Here is a 20,993-nt window from a genome sequence, read left to right as displayed (position 1 = left end):
TTCTTCAAATATTTTTTTTTGGGAGATTAGTATTCAACAGCATAGTGTATTGCACAAACGCAAAAAAACGGGGTAAAATTTTTTTTTGGGGGGGGGGGGGGGGGGGGGGGGGGGGGGTCAATTCGCATAGTGTATTGCACAAAAGCAAAAAATTGAATATAAATTCAAATCATATAACCAATTTGAAGTTCTTTGACTACAGTTATTCTGTGCCAGAAACCTATTATGTGTCAAATATTTAATTACAATCCAAATTCAGACCTGTATCAAGCATGAATATAGTGTCCATTTTGGCCCCAACTTTTCAGGGTTGGACATCTGTGGTCGTATACAGCTGCGCTCAGTGAAGCAATTTATTGTATATATGAGTTTAACAGTCAGGATTTTGTGCAACTTTGTCATTTTACTTAATTTACCGTTTTAACCAATATGAAAAAGAAATTTTCCAATTCAGACTGCTAAAACGCCCCCCTCAAAAATGTTAAGATCTATATTTGTGTACCAACAGTATATTTCTACAAAAATTATTAGACAATTTCTTACAGAAGTTGTTGCCCTTAAATAACAATTTTTTAACCAGTTTTGGCATTTATGCTGTAACAGCAGAAATGGAAACAGAGTACATTATCACCAATAAAAAATCTATGTGTATCACAATGCTCTTTGACTGAAACCATCATTTAACCCCTTATACCAGTAGGTGTTTTAATTCTAATAAATCATGAATTTTAACCAGTTTCAATGTATAGCATTTTTACTCATTTTCTGTAAATATAAATGAAAGACAGAAACTGTAAACAATAAATATTATCAGCAATATATGATATGATCTACATACAAAAAGATAAAAGTACATGTATAATAGTGTTAGAAAGGATCTATGTGCTAAATAATGGGAGATAATAAACCTGTGATTTGCGTTAGGTTGCGTAACAGTTCATTAGGAAGGCAAATTGTCCAAGGAGTATCCTTAAAAGGTTAATAAGTTACAATAAGGATATTTATGCTGCTAAATGTTGAAGAGTATGACTCAATTTCATCAAGGTATAAACACTGAAAAGAATAGTCATAGGATGTCATTAGTTAACATACATTGTACATATAGGTACATAAGAAAATAATATTTTGCAAATATTTCTTAACACAGCAAAAACCTTTATGAACCATTCAACTGTATACATATCAAAATATAAACAAGTCAAAATATATATATATACATGCATGTATATATATATGTTAAAACCAATAATCTAAGTTGAACTGTTTTGTTCGCATAAAAAAACGAAACTGGACCTTTAAAAAAATTGTAAAAATTCCTTCTCTTACATGTATATAAATGGCCCCCCCTGCCTTCGACTTATTGGGGATTTTCACCCATGAGATGTGCTGACTTGACTCTTGAAACTCTTTGGTATATATATACTGAATACCCCAAAACAGACATTCAAAGAAGTCAAAATGGCATTTAATATAAAAATGATGAGATGAGGTATGATTGCCACCAAAGTTCAAATAAAGTGGATGTGAGCAATTAAAGCACATTTATACAGTTTTTTGCCTCGCTTGACGGAGTCAAAAAGCAAGACAAAGGTATGCTGTTTCCGGCGGTGGCGTCGTCAACAATGTATTAGTTTGTGATTAGGTCTAGTTTATGGTGAACCACTAGTGGTAAGTCAAAGATATCTGGTATGCAGTTGTATTAGTATTGGCACATCTCATTACCATGGAGATTATTTGGCCCTGCCCCCTCAGTTATGGTCTATTGACTTTGAAATTTATGCTTAGTTTTCATGTTTTAGATTGTGATTAGGTCAGTTTATGGGGAACCACTAGTGGAAAGTTAATGATAATTGGTATGCATTTGTATAAGCATTGGCATATCTCATTTCCTTGGAGATTATTTGACCACGCCCCCTCAGTCATGGTCTATTGACTTTGAAATTTTTGCTTAGTTTTCATGTATTAGTTTGTGATTAGGTCAGTTTATGGGGAACCACTAATGGTAAGTTCATGATAATTTGTATGCAGTTGTATAAGCATGGGCATGTCTCATTTTCCTAGAGATTATTTGGCCCCACCCCCTCAGTCATGGTCTATTGACTTTGAAACTTTTGCTTAGTTTACATATATTAGTTTGTGTTTAGGTTTGTTTAAAGAGAACTACTTTAATGATAAGTCAATGGTATTTGGTATGCAGTTGTATTAGCATTGGCACATCTCATTTCCTTGGAGATTATTTGATCCCGCCCCCTCAGTCATGGTCTATTGACTTTGAAATTTTTGCTTTAAGTTTTCATGTATTAGTTTGTGATTAAGTCGGTTTATTGGGAACCAAGAATGGTAGGTCAATGATATTTGGTATGCAGTTGTATTAGCATTGGCACATCTCATTACCCTGGAGATTATTTGACCCTGCCCCCTCAGTTATGGTTAATTGACTTTGAAATTTTGATTAGTTTACATTTATTAGTTTGTGTTTAGGTTTGTTTAAAGAGAACTACTTTAATGATAAGTCAATGGTATTTGGTATGCAGTTGTATTAGCATTGGCACATCTCATTTCCAAGGAGATTGTTTAGCCATTTACCTTCAGTGATGGTTTATTGACTTTGAATATTTGCAAACTTACATGTGAAAGTGTTGCTACTTTAAATTCAACATTTGCATTATCGAAACTACAAAAAAGCGAGACATATCTACATGATAACAGTTTATTATACTCATTAAAAACTTTTGTACAGCAGAATGAAAACATCTCATGACATGACAGACATGTTAAGACATTCATTAGGTCCTCTTGTGCTTAAAATCCTCCCTGGAGATTTTAATAAAGGAAATGCCTGATAGTTAATTTAGAGCAATAAGAGTTAATTCCCTTTGCATATAAGAATAAGAAGAGTTACACTTGTACCTTTTTCCTTATTTTAGTAACATATCAAATCAGTATCTTTAATCATATGTGTACAATGTAGTAGGTTACCCTGTAGGCCAATTTTCATTCATATTTTGAATTGATATTGCTAAGTCAGTCAGGGGTACTACTTGTACAAGTAATCCTTATTTACTTGAAGAAGTAAATAAAATAAACTTATATAAGTTAATTATAATATTTGAATAATCTCCCCTTAATTTTCTCAAAAATTTACTTGTATAAGTAAATTTCCCACAAAAATTCTCAAGTTTTGAGATGTAAAGACATGCCTTTAACAATTTTTCTCAGGTTAGCTCATAATTTTTGAATAGAGTTCAATGTTTCATCTCATTAATTCAACAAAGAAACTGATTGCACAAAGATCTTAAGTATTTGCGCAAGGCCTTCAAAAATTGCCTCTTGGGGCCTTGTAAATGAACAGTGTTCTGAAGATAACAGACAAATGAGATTTTCATTGTCCATGTAATTACACTTAAATGATTAGTAAAGACATCTGCAAAGGACAGACAATCAAAAATTCTATTAGAGCAAAGAAGTCATAAGAATTCAAGAAAAGAAGATAGGATGTCTTTTTTACTTGTGTAAGTGAAAAAATCTGAATGTCTAAGGGACATAACTAAGCCCAATTTTTTTTTACCTATACAAGTAAATAAAATACACTTGTATAAGTATCCTACAAATTTACTTATATAAGTATATTAATATTTACTTCTTCAAGTAAATAAAAATTACTTGTACAAGTAGTACCCCTGACTGTAAGTTATATGCTGAAAAATATGTGTTCTGTGTTATATAATTTGATCATGATCAGTTTGAATATTTTCACTGAAAAAATCAGGAAATCTGTGTTAAAGATAGATATTAAATAAAACTATATAATATAAATCATGTAAATTTTAAAGATGGAGAGTAACATTGACCCTACCCTGATATCTTCTAGTTCGTCATACACGTATCAACTGCCATTCCTGAAAGAACAATAATTAAATCATGTTAGTTACCAGGAATTCATTGTAATTTATTTAGTGAGATTGCTATACATGACTTACCTTATTGGACACATTACCATAGATTCACAGATTTTGCTTCTTGCTGTATGTTTTTACCATAAGATCTAATTCAATGATACAGGCTCCTTTCATGTGTATGAATATCATACTGTTGCTTGTTCATACAAAAATGGATTGAAAAGTACTTTTCAGGTAAACTTGGTAAGTATAGAAGTGTGAGATTAGAAAAACCAGATTTTACATGGGCCATAGTATGTATGGTACAGATTGAAAAAAAAATATACATGAAATGTGAATTAAGTAGCATGCTACTTCACATTTCATGTATATTTTTTTTTCAATCTGTGCAGTTGTTTACTTTTTGTCTCGCCTTGACGGAGTCAAAAAGTGAGACATAGGTATGCTGTTTCTATCGGCAACAACAATGTATTTATTATGCAGTTGAATTAGCATTGGCACATCTCATTACCATGGAGATTATTTGGCCCTGCCCCTTCAGTCATGGTTTATTGACTTTGAAACTTTGCTTAGTTTTCATGTATTAGTTTGTGATTAGGTCAGTTTATGGGGAACCACTAGTGGTAGGTCAATGATATTTGGTATGCAGTTGTATAAACATTGGCATATCTCATTTCCATGGAGATTATTTGGCCCAGCCCTTTCAGTCATGGTCTATTGACTTTGAAACTTTATCTTAGTTTACAAGTTAATGTTTGTGTTTAGGTTTCTTTAAAGGGAACAACTTATGAAAGTCAATGGGATTTGGTATGCAGTTGTATTAGCATTGGCACATCTCATTTCCATGGAGATTGTTTAGCCCTGTACCTTTAGTCATGGTTCATTGACTTTAAATATTTGCATAACTTACATGTTAAAGTATTGTTATTTTAATTTCAACATTTACATTATCAAAATAACAAATAGGCAAGACATATCTCTGTGTTAACAGTTTATTATTTTTGACAGCAAACTTTGTTTGTTACATTACAATGATTGATGATTTAAGTACTCTTTCATGTTTATTAGTTACAGTAGATTGTTTACTGGTGGCCATTGGATAGCCACTTATATTTGTATTTTTTTCCCATTTGAAAGAAGCATAAATGTAATGCAATTTGTATTTTTACCTTTTAGACAGCTCACAAAATCTAAACACAACATATTTTCATCACAGATGTTGTTATATTTTGGTACTCTCCTTTGTTCTGGTTACATGGGAAACAGGGCAAACCTTTTGAAGAATTTCTCAATGATATTTTAAAGAAGAATTTATTGAGCCCATTCCTCCTTGGATAATAGCAACAAGGGAAGAATATTTTTCATGATAATGATGATTGAGATATTTCTTGTCACTTCTAGTCATGGTGCCAAGCTATTAGTTTCAGACAATATATACCTGCCATCTTGAAATTATTATTCAACAAGAGTAAGTTGTAATTGGCTGCCTAATGATGTGAATTAAGTTCTATTGGCTTGAATAAGTTGAAAAATATGGAGCATTTTACTTAAAGAGATGAAGTTATAAAAGAGCAGAATTTTGGATCAGTGTGGGTATTCCAGACCCAATTGATGAATATATTTCTAAAGGATTACTATAGGATTGCTAAAGGATTGCTATAGGATTGTGTCAGATACACACTGTTGGATAAGCACTGATAGTCAAAACTGATACAATATTGTGCATCCCCTTTGTTTAAGTGCCAGTCTTTGTAATTATAAGAATCAGGCAATTTAGAAGAATTTCAAAATATGGCCGAAAAAACCCTGCCAACCTAATCATTATATTTTGAAGTTACCCTCATCCTGAGTTAGAAATGGTGGGTTTTTCATTTCTGAGTGTCTGGTAATTCGAGAAGTCTCTAGATGACTTTTTGTTAGTACAAAGGCAAATTATGGAGTTAGTTCCCCTTAATTGTAAATTTCTAGTACATTTCAACGAAATTATATTTTGAAATACCAGAACTGGAAAAGGAAAAGAATGTTATATTTGTACATCATTATACATTTTGAACTTACATGCATGTAAACTTTGGTGGGTTTTTGTTTGTCATTTTGTCACCACTGTCTGATTCTTAAGCGGATTGGAACTTAATCGGCATTAAACACAATTCATTTTTCACATTATTTCCTATAGATGATGTTAATAACACCACCAGTCTTTACTTTCCTATTATACAAAATGAAACATAAAAGCTCTTTCATAGTCCCTCATTATTGACCAAAAGAACTGATGGCGCTATTTTTTTCTTTGTGTGCCATTCCCCTTTAAAGTCACTTTGTTCCTTTTTACTAAGGCCAAACAAAAAAGTATTTGTGTTTACTGTTACATGCTGAAAAGGTATAGGTAGGTAATTTTTTTTATTTTTAATATTTTTTTTACATTGAGTCTATGGGAGCAACATTGTGACTAAAACAGTGCTTAATCAAAAATGGTCAAAAAAACTTTAGGGTAGGGGATAAAAATTAGGGTAGGTAGGGGTACATTAAAAACACATACTTTTTTGTTTGGCCTAATAAAACTGAAACTCAAATAAAAATACTTGAAATAAAAAAATATAAAAAAAATGATAAATATTTATATAGTAAAAAGCTTACATTCATAAAGTTTGTGATTAAGTCAGTTGAAAGGAAACCACTAGTGGTACATTTGTAGGTCAATAATATTTGGTATGCAGTTGTATTAGCATAGGCACATCTCATTTCCATAGAGATTATTTGACCCCAAACCCCACAGTCTTGATTGATTGACTTTTAAACTTTGTTATAATTTTTTGTTATCTAAGTTTAAGATGAACCACTAATGATATTTGGTATGCAGTTGTATTAAGCATTAGCACATCTTATTTCCATGGAGATTATATGGCCCTGCTCTCTCATCATGGTTCATTGACTTTGAATGTTTTGTATACATGTAGTTTACATGTTAAAGTACAAAATGTATTGCCATTTTAATTTCCACCTTTGTTATACTATCAAAATTACATAATGGCGAGACATATTTCTGTGTCAACAGTTTATTATAGTTGCAACTACATCTATATGATACTTTATAATTCATGATGCATTATATCAATATATTTTGGTAATTTTGTGATAAATTATTTCACTTTTTATTATAATAACAGCTTTAATATGCAGTTTTTGCAACTATTATTTGATGTTGCAGATTAATTTATTTAACCTTTTAAGAAAATGCATCCCTACAAATACTGGTAAGAATGCCCATTTGTTATAATCTTTTGATATAATGATTGAATAATGATATTATATACATATCGTGATGATAAACAAGTTGTAAGTTTCTTAGGTTGCTCAGGCGTAAATATTAAATGATGAAAAATTTACTTTATTACAAACAAACTATTGCTTAAGGCAGAAAATTGGCTATAGAGATCAGTTTGTACTCTAGAGTAGATCTTTCTGGAACATAATTTACGTTTTTCTTGAATTACGCTATTGGTACTTGTGTATAAATACTAGGTCTCTTATAAATTTTGTTTAGTGATCTTCTGAAAATTTCTTGACCTCTTCAAGACTATCAGCTATATATTTTTCATCACTAACTATTTTCAGTATTATGAAATATTTTGGAATACACAGCTTTTGAGTTTATTAATTATTTTGACATTGTGTGTTCGTTCTGTTATCAAAGTTAAATTCATATTTATATTGGATTTAGAGGAGATTGTTTGCATATATATAACAGCTGAAAAAAAATGTCACTTGTATCTAGAGATGTGCCCATAAGATATGAACCAGACTTTTGGCCATCTTGTTATGAAAGACATACACCAATCTACAGAGATCCTATTCCATATGAAAATGGACTTTCTAGATATGATGACTTTTATAGTATGCCATATGGTTTTGAAAGCAGACCATTAATGCGAAGCCAAATGTGGTCAAGTTTTGAAAGAGAAATGGCCAGAATGAATGAAGAAATGAAAAGAAACTGGGCTGTTTCACGTAGAGTGGCAGACGATAACTTTGCTAAAATGGGAGATAATTTCCTTGCTCCATCAGCAGAAAATTGGAGGTTAATGGAAAATTTTCGGATGGATAATCCTATAACTGAAGATCGTTCAGGAAGAAGAAAATTTTATTTGGAATATGACACATCACAATTCAAACCAGAAGAAATAACTGTAAAAACATCTGGCCAGCAATTAACTGTTCATGCAAAACACGAAGAGAAGGATGAGAATCGTTCATCTAGAAAGGAATATTTGAGAAGCTATCTATTGCCCAAAGAAGTAAATCCAGAACTTTTGACCTCTAAGCTAAGTGAAACTGGAAAATTAACAATTACGGCCTCTCTTCCAGCTCTGGCATTCGAAAATAAAGAAAGACTTATAGCAATTGAGCACACAAAATAATGCATATAACAGACTGTCAGTTGAAAGGAGATTTAACATCTTAAAACAGTTTTAAAATCACTGAGCTTTAAAGACCATATATGAAGACATTTTATTAACAAAGAATTTCTGACAACTGACTTGTGAAAATGTTTTGTCAGAACTTTTATATTTTACATTATGTAAATATACATCTTTTACTGGTATATACTTTTCATAGAATTTTGTTGTTGCAGTTGTTGTTTATTTACTTTACTAATTGATGATTTTAAATTAAATATTCAATGTTGTTTCAATTTTTTTATCTAATTCTTTTTTATGGCTTATTTTCATTAGTTCAAACTATTACCTTTTTTATCCAAGTAATGCATTTATTTTTGAAGTACTTGCACAAAAGTAGTTGTATTGAGATATTCTTATTAAATTACTGTTGAATCATTTATTTTCATTTTATTGGTACCAATTTTAGAATTGCCTCGACAAAAGAGTATGATCTACAATGATCTGTATATATGCCCTTGCTACTGTGTTGCAAGGACAAGAAAAAAAAGCAAGATAACTTTGATTCATGAAATTTACAATGATTACTGTGAATGCATTCCTTAATTTGACTTTTTTTTTACAACAAAACACCAACCAAATGATGAACAACAAATATAAACTTACTGTCACAAAGAAGGATCCATGTTTGATAAGAACCAAAATTAAAACTGTTCCAAAGACATATGTCCAAAAATTAGTTTTAGTAAAAAAGAAAACATATTGGTACTTGCTGCATCAATTGTAATATTAATTATATAGATATAAGACAGTTATATTTCATTATATGACTATAACATGTATAATTTACAAAGTTAATTAAACAAACATTCTTCATTGTTCTTTAGATTTTAGGAGGAAAATTAAAAATGAAAAAATATACAAGAAATTGTTAATTACATGAAAATACAATGTAGGTATTATATAATAATAAAATGCTCCGCTGGGGCGCAGCTTGATACGACCGCAGAGGTCAAACCCTGAACAGTTGGGGCAAGTATGGACACAACATTCAAGCTTGATCCAGCACTGAATTTGGATTGTAATTAAATATTTGACACAGCATAGGTTTCTGACACAGAATGAATGTGGTCTAAGAACTTAAAAATTTTTAATTTACCTATTCAAACCATATCATTATTATTTGCTTTTATATATAAATCAGAAATAACCAATTTAAAATGGAAAATTTTAAAGAAAAAAATGGAAAAAAAAATCCCCCCCAAATTTTTTGAACCCCCTTATGATTCATCACCCCCAAACTCAATCCCAGCCTTCCCTTTGTGGTATGGTACCTTGCAGTACAATTTCAGAGAGATCCATACACTTGAACACAAGTTATTGTCTGGAAACTAGAAAAATTCTTGTTTTTTGGCCCCTTTTTGGCCCCAAATTCCTAAACGTTTAAGGCAATTACCCCCAAAATTAATCCAAGCCTTCCCTTTGTTGTATGGTACCTTGCAGTACAATTTCAGAGAGATCCATACACTTACACACAAGTGATTGTCATGAAACTAGAAAACTGATTGTTTTTTGCCCCTTTTTGGCCCCTAATTCCTAAAATTTTGAGGCAATTACCCCCAAAATCAATCCCAGCATTCCCTTTGTGATATGGAACCTGGTGGTACTATGTCAAAGAGATCCATACACTTACACACAAGTTTTGTCATGAAACTAGAAAACTGCTTGTTTTTTTACCCTTTTTGGCCCCTAATTCCTAAAATTTGGAGGCAATTACCCCCAAAATCAATCCCAGCATTCCCTTTGTGATATGGAACCTTGTGGTACAATGTCAGAGAGATCCATACACTAACACACAAGTTATGTCTGAAAGTTACAAAAATGCTTATTTTTGGCCCCTTTTTGGCCCCTAATTCCTTAACTGTTGGTACCATAACCCCCAAAATCAATCCCCACCTTCCTTTTGTGGTATTGAACCTTTATACGGTAAAATTTCAGAGATCCATTCACTTAAACTAAAGTTAGAGTGCGAAAAGCAATGTGTCTTCGGACGACGCCGGACGACGGTGACGAAGCCAACGTCATACCAATATACGACCTCAAAATTTGTTTGCGGTCGTATAAAAAAATAAACGGTTACCAGAATTTGGAATATACTAAAAAGTTTTTTTTCTTTAAAATGAATTAATCAATTAAAATTTTCTTACATACATTTTTAAATTATCACTTAGTAATCTGTATAAAGAAAAAAAGGTCAGTTGTATACGTCACTGAGACAGCAACTCAAAGACACAAAATATCAGAAGACATCTAAAGGGAGTGTTGTGGACACTTAGTTAAAGATGAGTGATCTGAAAGAAACAATAGAATTAGTGAAGTGTAAACTACTGAAATTATCTTGGACCTGACCTGCTGTTAGCCAAATTAACACATGCAGGAAAACAAAAAAAAACTGAACAGGGAGCACTGGACCATCTATAATCATGAAGGAAAATTATTCGTAGTTGGAAAGTTGAAAAGCTGGATATTTTGCTGAGAGTGCAAAATTGAATGGAATTCTTTTTTTCCATTGTAGAAAAATAAACAAGCCTTCCTTGTTACTGTCTGTTATTTGTTAGGAGTGCAGGGCAGAGAATAGAATGAGTAAATATGCATCATACTTTAATTACTTGACTGCCTTGGTGGTCTCATACTTACCTAGAATGAGGAGGCTGTGGTTTTGATCCCTAGCCTGGTCAAACCAAAGACTTGGAAATTGGTATTGGCTGCTTCTCTGTTAAGCAGTAGAGCAAAGACTGGTCGGCTGGGAGTCCAAATAATATGTCCGGGAAGGATGACATGTATTCCTGTGGCCTGTTACCTAGTGAACTAGTAAATTAAAAATCAGTCTCAGCCTGTTGGTCTAGTACAATTAGCAGGGTTTATATTCATATCATATTATTGTAACGAAATGTGGGTCCCCTGAATTGCAACTTGTTTCCCCTAAAATTGTGTGATGACGTTGTATCTTACCGATAATTGACTTTTCTTATTATATATTTCTTGTATAACTATGTTTAAACATTGATAACTCTAAAACTTTTTATTATTCTTGCCTATGTTTTTACATAGGAACACCTGTGCATTGTGTACTTAAAATGACGTACAATGACGTCATTACCTATTTTGGTAATCACCAGTTCCGGCTTTGGTAATTTAGGTATTTTCCGAAATGGTAAATGGTAAACCGAAATGGTAAATGGTAAACCAAATCGGTAAATTGGTTTACCTAAGTATAAATACGGCGGAGAATACAGATAAGTCTTTAGCACGATTTTACCCTGGGCAAGTAACACACGTTAATTCCATGCTATTTTGATATACGTACAGATACCATGTACCAGACCAAGTAGTTAACCAGACAGCCAACACTATTACAATGTCCGAGGAGACGACGTCCGTATAATGTGGGTTTGTTAATTCCTTTCCAAGTTGCATTTAGAGAATAACTTCTCGAGAGAAACTTTTATCTTTTGGCATTGAATTTGATTTACCATTTGCCGATTACCAAACTACAATTAGTAAACTTTCTGGGTATATTTTTTTCCGCTATCCATTTTCTTTAATTCACGATAAAAGGTTAATAAAGTATTTATCTGTAAGTCTAAAATACTGTTAAGTTATTTAATATTTATATGTATTGTTGATATTTAATACATCTTAAAGTTAATACAAGTTGAGTTTTATTTAACGAGTCTGTTATTCTTACAAACATCGAGAGTTACCATACAAAAACCTATACTCCAATCTACCCTTTTATATCAGAGTCATTACCTTACCAGAGGAACCAAACCTTACCAGTGTGTATTCAGAATACCAGAGTACCACATAGTACCACGATACCAGAGTACCACATAGTACCACGATACCAGAGTCCACGCTACCCAATAAGAGTCACCAGATATAACTTTTTTAATATACTCGTTCATTCTAACATAACACATTCTTATAGCAACGCACTAAGGGATAAATATTTATAGTTTAACACTAAGGCCCGACCGCTCGGTTTTCGTTACATTATCATGTTCTCATCCTAGATATGCATTTAATTTGCCACTGGTTGTTAAACAGCCAATTATCCATCCATCCATCCATCAATAATTTCAAATAGAAAAATGAAATCCTTTTTTAGTTGTGTTAAATTCTTTCACAACTCCATATTCTTATGTACTGTAAATTTAGAAATTTTAACAATGTTTTTATTTATTGCAAAAATGAGCTAAGAAAAACTGTCCAGGCATGACAAAATGTGAAAAAATATACAGCTTGATTTACGTTAATACAAAAAAGCATAAACAAATACATGTATGGCAGACAGCAACCAACAACAACCATTGAATTGCAGGCTCCTGACTTGGGACAGACACACAAAGAATGTTATCAGGTTAATTATGTTTGTTAGCACTTAACCCTCGCCTAACAGTGAAAGATATTGAAGTGGATCCCCCCCCCTACCCCCAACCCAAGAGAAAATAAATCTGGAATCCCACTGAAATCCCAGCTGGAATTTTGATGGGATTCCAAGTGGGATCCCACCTAATTCCACCGGGATAAAATTTCGGGAATCCCGCCAAAAGTCCGGGAATTCCGATGTAAATCCCGGTTGAAATATACTGGGATCCCACTGGGATATTGTGGGATTTTGATTGGAATATACTGGGATTCTGATTGGGATCCCGCTCTTTTAGCGGGAATCCCGAAATTTTATCCCAGTGGAAATATACTGGGATTCCAGTATATTTCCACTGGGATTTACATCGGGAATCCCGGACTTTTGGCGGGATTCCCGAAATTTTATCCCAGTGGAAATATACTGGGATCCCAGTATATTTCCACTGGGATTTACATCGGGAATCCCGGACTTTTGGCGGGATTCCCGAAATGCTACGATTTTGCATTTTCTGAGGGAATATACACATTTATTACTCATTATAAGGTAGATGAATATTGCCCTTGTTGTATCAAATCTGTCACGTATATATAAACATTGCGGCATGAATTACATTGTATTGGCCATGTTTAATATCTTATTTCAATGGCTGTCAAGTTCCCATTAAAAAAAAATGTACTTGTATTTAATGTCAGATCCTTAAACTTCCATCAAAATTATAGATACTAGTACTACTAGCAAACTTGTTTGCCATTTTTAATGGCTGCTTATATTGTTAAATTACCCATTAATTAAATATGGTACTCACCCCACCCCTCCTCCCCATGTTCACTAACACCTTCAAGCATTTCATTGTCTTAATTGTATTTAGATACGCAGTTTTCACCATGGCTTAATGATGCTCGCTGTTCAGTTTCAAATATTATAAAATTAAAAATGTGTGTCAGATATAAAGGATACATGTGAAGTTCTCCTCCTTTCTGTAATTAAATTTACTGTCTCTGTACTTCCAACTAGTATTGCTGAGTAAAATTAAGGTAACTGGAATCTGCATGCAATCCGTTTACTTTCAAAATTGGCAGCTCCATTTAATCATTTAATCCCCTAAAAGTATCAAAAAAATCCACAAAGAATCAATTGTTCTAGACATTTTGAAGCAATAAATTCAATAGAAATATTATTGCATGTTTATACAGTATACATTGGAAGCCAGTTGGAATCAAATTAATTACCCTCCCTCTTTTTTTATCCCCTGAAGATAAAAAACTAGCGACTTATTATTTTCACCAAATAACCATTCACACAATTCAATTAAATTTTTACATATCTACCAGTTATGCCTGTTATGTGACAACAAGATTATTCAATGTTGTTAAAAATAAATATATTTTTCAGTTTATGCAGGAACATATATATATTAGATATATCTGCATGTTCCCAGGCAATCTAATTAAAATTAAATCTCCGCACTTGCTCCTCGTTGTTTATATGTCGCGCGTGGGAGATCTAACAACAGCCGCTTGAGGGTCATGTCTAGGGTCAAATTTGGTGAACTTTGACCGACCAATCAGCGTGCAGAAAATCAATTTCGGGTAACCAATCAGCGACGGGCTTGTATACCATTATCGGATCGTTAAATAACATGGATGCGCCCAGTTTGGACAACGTTTTGACAAAATTTGGTATAAATGATATAAAGAAGGAGCAAAAGGAAATTTTAGAGTGTTTAGTTAACAAGAAGAAGTGCGTGGCTGTACTCCCGACTGGTTTTGGCAAGTCACTGCCGTTTCAACTGTACCTTCCAGTTGTCCGGGAGGTTATTGAAAACAGTTCTGACTGAAAAGTTTTAGTCTGTTTTCCCTTAGTAGCTCTGATGCTGGACCAGGTGGAAAAACTCTCGCACATTGGAAATATTACTGCTGCATACAAAGGTTAGTATAACTTTAAGCATGCAGTGGTAGTAAGGCTTCAATAAATGGAATAGTCTATACTATAGTATTTAATGCCATTAAACACCTAATTTATATTATAATTATTATGTTGGCAGTGTTGTATAATAAAGATGTTTATAACACATGAGAAATCAGTTAGGGGGTGACATGTTATCCCCCTGTACAATGGCGGATCAAGAAATTTTTGTAAGGGGGGCCCACTGACTGACCTAAGAGGGGGCCCGCTCCAGTCATTCTTCAGTGATTCCCTATATAATCAACTAAATTTTTCCCACAAAAGGGGGGCCTAGGCCCCCTGGATCCACCTATGCTGTTGGAGCTACTTATATAATTAATGCAATGCCTCTATCTTACAAAAATGTCTTAAGAAGTTATTCCCACACCTTATGGTGTCTAGATGCAGGGCCCTCTTTTCCATAGTCCTGGATCCGCATCTGACCAGGCAAAGATGTACATGTATGCCTTATCAAATAAAATAAAATTTATTTGCAGGATCATACATTTAAACTTCAGTATATCAACACATACACATGACTAACAGTAACAAAGCAGTAATATGAAACTTAAATATACATGAGCAAAGTTAAAAAAAACTGCAGAAGCAGTTGATCATAGCCATGGTAGCACATAAATTTGTCTCATTTAACCGAGAACAGATTGTATTGGTCATATTGCCAGTATTTTACAGTCGTTTTGGCCATAATGCTAGTTCTTCATACTACATGTTGTATTAATGAAGCGCCAGAGTCCAAGGGAATTGTTGTTAATTACATGTACTAATAATCTATCTCAAAACAAATATACATGCATATAAGAATAAGAAGATGTCATACATGTACAAGACTTGAAGTAAAATTGCCAACTCAACTCTCCACCAGACAACAAATGACAAAGTTTACAACTATAGGTCACCATCTGACCTTCAACAATTAGCAAAATCATACAGCATAATCAGCTTTACGTGGCTCAGAAACGTGCGGGAAACTTAATTTTTAAATTAGATTGTTATTTGTCATGTTTGTGTTAAACAATGAAAAAATAAAAAAAAGTATGAAAAAGTGCAGTCTAAAAGACCTTGTTGGATGGCCAAACAGATACATTGGCAGAAACATCTCAAAATCGAGAAAATATGCCATGCATTCATTGAAATCTCAGCTATATTCATTTCTGTATTGGACTTTACAACAATAAGAATTATTTCATTGGATTTCAATCTTTAATCAAACGCAGTGAAATGGAGAAAGGGTATTTCAAATAATTTGTACAGTGTACATTTAAATTATAGAAGTTATCATAGAAATATGTCTTTTTGGAGACTGCCCACCTACATTTTTTTTTGCATTTTAGGATCATCTTCCCCAGAGTGACGATCAAATCAAAGAGGGGTTGATAGATGTCATTCTTGCATCTCCAGAAACATTGGTTGGTGATCCCTATTGTTTAAAGAAGTTGAACATTAAGTTGTTTGTAATTGATGAGTTTCACACAATAGCAATTTGGTAAGTGGATACAATGTTTATTCCCCATGTTCATTTCTATTCGCACATTTACAGGACATATTACCGTTGTCTACATGTATATAAATAAAGGCCCGAAATGACAATGTAAAACAATTCAAACGAGAAAACAAAGGGCCTAATTTATGCATAAAAAATGAACGAAAAACAAATACAAATGTATGTAACACATAAACAAATGACAACTACTGAATTACAGGCTCCTGACTTGGGACAGGCACTATACAGAATGTGGCAGGGTTAAACATGTAAGCGGGATCCCAACCCTCCCCTAACCTGTGACTGTCTGTCAATCGTCAACCTGTCAGTAACTCAAAAACTATTCAACTAATTTGCATGAAACTTTGATGAATTGTTTCTATATATTGATGTGTACTCCCTTCCCATTTTTATGAATTTAGATTTTCAAAAATATAGAAATAAAAAATTAAGACCACTGGTACAGAACTGTACAGCTTTCAAGAACGAGATAACCTAATACTAAAAAGTAAGCTCTTTTAAGACCACTATTTGCAAAATGATGAACCATTACAATGTAATTATAAGAATGTATGAAAAATAAAACCCTAAACAAATGTGATAGACAGCAACCAACAACAACCACTGAATGATAGGCTGTTACATAACAATATGGACAAGCACATACATGTATTTAATTTTGTTTTGCCATAAGAATTAACAATCTAGGCAAGAGGTGCTGCTATTTACCTTTTATAAAAGTTTTTATAGAAGTACTTATTTCTATTTTTCTTTCAGGGGCCAAGATGAAGGAGACAGAAAAAAAGGCTTTTCGAAAATGGTTTTCAAATGTAGGTGAACTAAGATCCCTCTTTTCCGATGCTACAGTATTGGCTTTAAGTGCAACTTGCACTGTAAGCTTTAGGAAAAAAGGTCATGAAAATATTGCAGCTAGCGGAGGACACAACAGAAATTAATTTATCACCAAACAAGTCTAATATTAAACTAGTATCTTCCAAAATTAAAAATTAAATTGAAATGGGAATGACATGGTTAGTAGATGCATTAGAGGAAAAAAGTCAGGACTTCCCATGTACACTTTTGTATTGTTAATCGATAAATGACACTTCCAAACTTTATAAATACATTGTAACAGAATTGCCACATTGTGCCAAGTATATTGAGATGTTCCATTCTGAAACTCCAGATGTTAACAAAAACATCATAATTAATGCATTGAAGGAGGAAAGTAGTGTTTTGAGACTTATTTTGTCAACCAGTGCCCTGGGAATGGGTTTAGATGTAAAAAAGTGTAGTGGAGTGGTATTATTTGGACCTCCAAATAATCTGGTAGATTTGCTGCAAGAAATAGGGCGAGTGGGGAGGGATGGAAATCCATCAGTTGCCAATATCCTATACAATGGATACCACTTGCAGAAGTTGAAACCGGAAGTTAAGGCAATTCTTAGAGCTAAAGATTGTAGGAGAAAGGATCTGATGTGTAATTTCCTCAGAAATTCAGACTTGGATGATTTGATGAAGAAAGAAAGCAGGAAACATTCATGCTGTGACTTGTGTACTAAGTCTTGTAATTGTGAATCCTGTGATATGTTACCTCTTGAGAAGTTATTTCTGTCAGAACAAGTTGTTGAGGAGCTCGAGGAGCAAGAAGATTCTGCTGTTTCAGATAGCGATACTGAAGACTACAATTTGTCTGCCTATAAATACTTCGAAGATCTTGATATGGCTTTATTAGAAATACAAGATGATTCAAACAGTTGATATTTATTTATTTAATTTTTCAGTATCTGGTTTCTGTAACTTATTCAACTTTAGACTCTTCAAATTTTTTTGACTTTTAACCCCCTTACAATTGCTGTATTGATTGTGCCACTCTAGATCTGGGTTCATGTCATGCCTGCAGCTGTCAATGTGACTAAAAAGAGATGTAGCGTATAAAAACAAATGAGACAGTAACTGATTGACACACATCATAAGATATTTACTTGTTTTCATCTTAAAAATAAAGAGATGCGGTATGATTGCCAATCAGACAATTACCCTCCAGACTTTTCAATAACTTGATATAAGCAATTGTAGTACAACGAGAAAAACCCATGCCTTTAGTCGGCTACAAAAGGCCCCGACCAGAAAAATATGAAAAAATTCAAAAGAGAAAACCATGTCTGCCATGTCTGTCATGTCTGTCAGATATGGTTGCAGATTCGCCTAATCTTGACCTCATTTCATGAAACAAGCATATATTCGGGGTCAAGTCTGCATCTCGATTACTATAAACATGATAAACAAACAAAAAAATATATTTGGTGTGGAATTATTGTAAGATGTCCATATTATATAAAAAAGAAGATGTGGAATGATAGCCAATGAGCATGATTAGACAACTCTCCACAAGAGACCAAATGACACAGAAAGTAACAACTATAGGTCACTGTACGGCCTTCAACAATGAGCAAAGCCGATACCGCATAGTCAGCTATAAAAGGCCCTGAAATGACAAATGTAAAACAATTCAAACAAGAAAACTAATGGCCTAATTTATGTACAAAAAATGAACGAAAAACAAATATGTAACACATAAACAAACGACAACCACTGAATTACCTAAGGCTCCTGATTTAGGACAGGCACATACATACAGAATGTGGCGGGGTTAAACATGTTAGCAGGATCCTAACCTTGGACAGTGGTTTAACAGTACAACACAGGAACGAACTATAAAAATCACTCTGGTTGGTTTCTGACCTTGACTTTTCATGGTTTATTGATCAACAAGTCAACTATCTTTGGTGTATAGAATTATTGCTATTGATGTATGTCCTTTTGTGCTAAGTTTTGGCATGGTTCATATGTATGACTTTGACCTTTTGTTCATTGTTCTTGATGATGTTATATTTGTTCTATATAGCAAACTCATTGTATTTAACTTGGTGTAGCCAACAGTATACATAGAGGATGATTATTTTTGCTCAAAATACACATTGACAGGTTGATTGATTATTGATTTCTTCACTTTAGTTTCAGTGGCAAATATTTCATGCATATTCAAGACAATAACATGAAGGGGGACTATATCTTACTTACAACTTTGTTCAAGACCAATGTGTTCATCAAGAAAACAGTCAAATATAGACTTAATACCACATCTTCTTTTTTATATGACCACAAAATAATTTTGCGGTCGTATATTGGTATGACGCTGGCGTCGTCGTCCGAAGACACATTGGTTTTCACACTCTTACTTTAGTTTAAGTAAATGGATCTCCATGAAATTTTACCATAAGGTTCAATACCACAAAAGTAAGGTGGGGATTGATTTTGGGGGTTATGGTACCAACAGTTCAGGAATTAGGAGCCAAAAATAAGCATTTTTGTAACTTCCAGACATTACTTGTGTGTTAGTGTATGGATCTCTCTGACATTGTACCATAAGGTTCCATATCACAAAGGGAAGGCTGGGATTGATTTTGGGGGTAATTGCCTCAAAATTTTAGTAATTAAGGGCCAAAAAGGGGCAAAAAACAAGTATTTTTCTAGTTTCATGACAATAACTTGTGTGTAAGTGTATGGATCTTTCTGAAATTGTACTACAAGGTTCCATATCACAAAGGAAAAGCAAGGTTTGAGTTTGGGGATAATTTTCCTAAATGTTTAGGAATTTTGAACAAAAAAGGGGCCAAAAAACAAGCATTTTTGTAGTTTCCAGTCAATAACTTGTGTTTGAATAGGTAAATTAAAAATTTATAAGTTCTTAGACCACATTTATTCTGTGTCAGAAACCTATGCTGTGTCAAATATTTAATCACAATCCTAATTCAGTGCTGTATCAAGCTTGACTGTTGTGTCCATACTTGCCCCAACTGTTCAGGGTTCGACCTCTGCAGTCGTATCAAGCTGGGCCCAGCAGAGCATTTTATTATATTAAGTTACTGTGTTTAATTTGACTAAGATAGAAATTGAACCAAATAATGTGCACTAATAACTTCATCACTCAGGAAAGCACATTTAACCAACACCACCTTGTATAAGTTTTATCAACAGCTCTTTACATGTACATATAGGGTAAATATCTGCATGCTGCCTGGTCGCCTTGTGAACAAATCTGTAAAAGTTTGGTTTTTATCTCATTGTTGTTTTGTACAAACGTGCTTGATGTTTTCATAAAGTCATTTCGGGTCTTTGTACAGCTTGCTATATGTTTTACTCAAAGTCAGAGGTGGAACTGTGAACTTTAATACAGAAAAATAAGTTGGTCCCTTTTGAATAGTTGTCTCATTAGAAATCATGCCACATTTTTATAAACATGTTTTTGTAGGTAGTTATGCTGCCTGATCAAAATGACCATGATATTTTGCAACTAAACTGAAAGTATTTCATTACTTTGTTTGTTGGGTTGATGTCTCATTGACTTATGACACTTTAATATCAGCAACAAACGACTAAAAAAGTACCAGCTAATTAAGGTTATGACTTAAGAGAAAATTAAACCTGCACACTTAATTTATTCACAATAATTTAATTCCAAGCAATATTTTTCAAATATGTGGATTTGAAGGCGATGGAAGGGGACTGTTGGTTGATGTCACGGCGATGAATCAATGTACGAAGTCCTATAAATGCACTGTCAAATGGGTTTTTGTCTTTTTTTAGCTCCTTGCACTTAATTGTTATTATTCTTGAAGTTTTATATGTTACATGTAGTACATTTTCTTGTAGTAGGTCTTTTGCAATTTTCTGAACATCAGCTTGGTATGCCGTATATGGTGGAACCCCTTCTTTCCTGTTAAATTGGTAATGTTATCAAAATGGCTTGCAAAATT

General features: G+C 33.3%; 3 protein-coding genes across 4 annotated transcripts in view; all 3 read left to right on the top strand.

Annotated features, from left to right (window-relative positions):
- The window catches only part of LOC127730203 (probable RNA-binding protein 18), a 45,987-nt gene that overhangs the window by 3,453 nt on the left and 21,541 nt on the right, over positions 1-20,993 (top strand). The window contains exon 1 of one of the 2 annotated variants that reach the window (XM_052238487.1): positions 10,549-10,939. The exons of the other annotated variant lie outside the window; for it this stretch is intronic. The gene's annotated coding sequence lies outside the window, so the exon portion shown is untranslated. Of the gene's footprint in view, positions 1-10,548; positions 10,940-20,993 lie in introns of those variants that run through there. 2 annotated transcript variants of the gene reach the window in all.
- Positions 7,323-8,736, top strand: LOC127730202 (alpha-crystallin B chain-like). Its single transcript, XM_052238486.1, has one exon. It carries the CDS (start codon positions 7,658-7,660, stop codon positions 8,315-8,317), a length of 660 nt encoding a protein of 219 aa, XP_052094446.1. The 5' UTR covers positions 7,323-7,657; the 3' UTR covers positions 8,318-8,736.
- Positions 17,338-17,934, top strand: LOC127729015 (ATP-dependent helicase wrn-1-like). The gene has a single exon (XM_052236588.1). It carries the CDS (start codon positions 17,338-17,340, stop codon positions 17,932-17,934), a length of 597 nt encoding a protein of 198 aa, XP_052092548.1.

Source organism: Mytilus californianus, unplaced genomic scaffold, assembly GCF_021869535.1.
Source record: "Mytilus californianus isolate M0D057914Y unplaced genomic scaffold, xbMytCali1.0.p SCAF_2, whole genome shotgun sequence".
NCBI lineage: Eukaryota > Metazoa > Mollusca > Bivalvia > Mytilida > Mytilidae > Mytilus > Mytilus californianus.
Note: the sequence above shows the minus strand (reverse complement) of the source record. Positions and strands in the feature narration are given on the sequence as shown.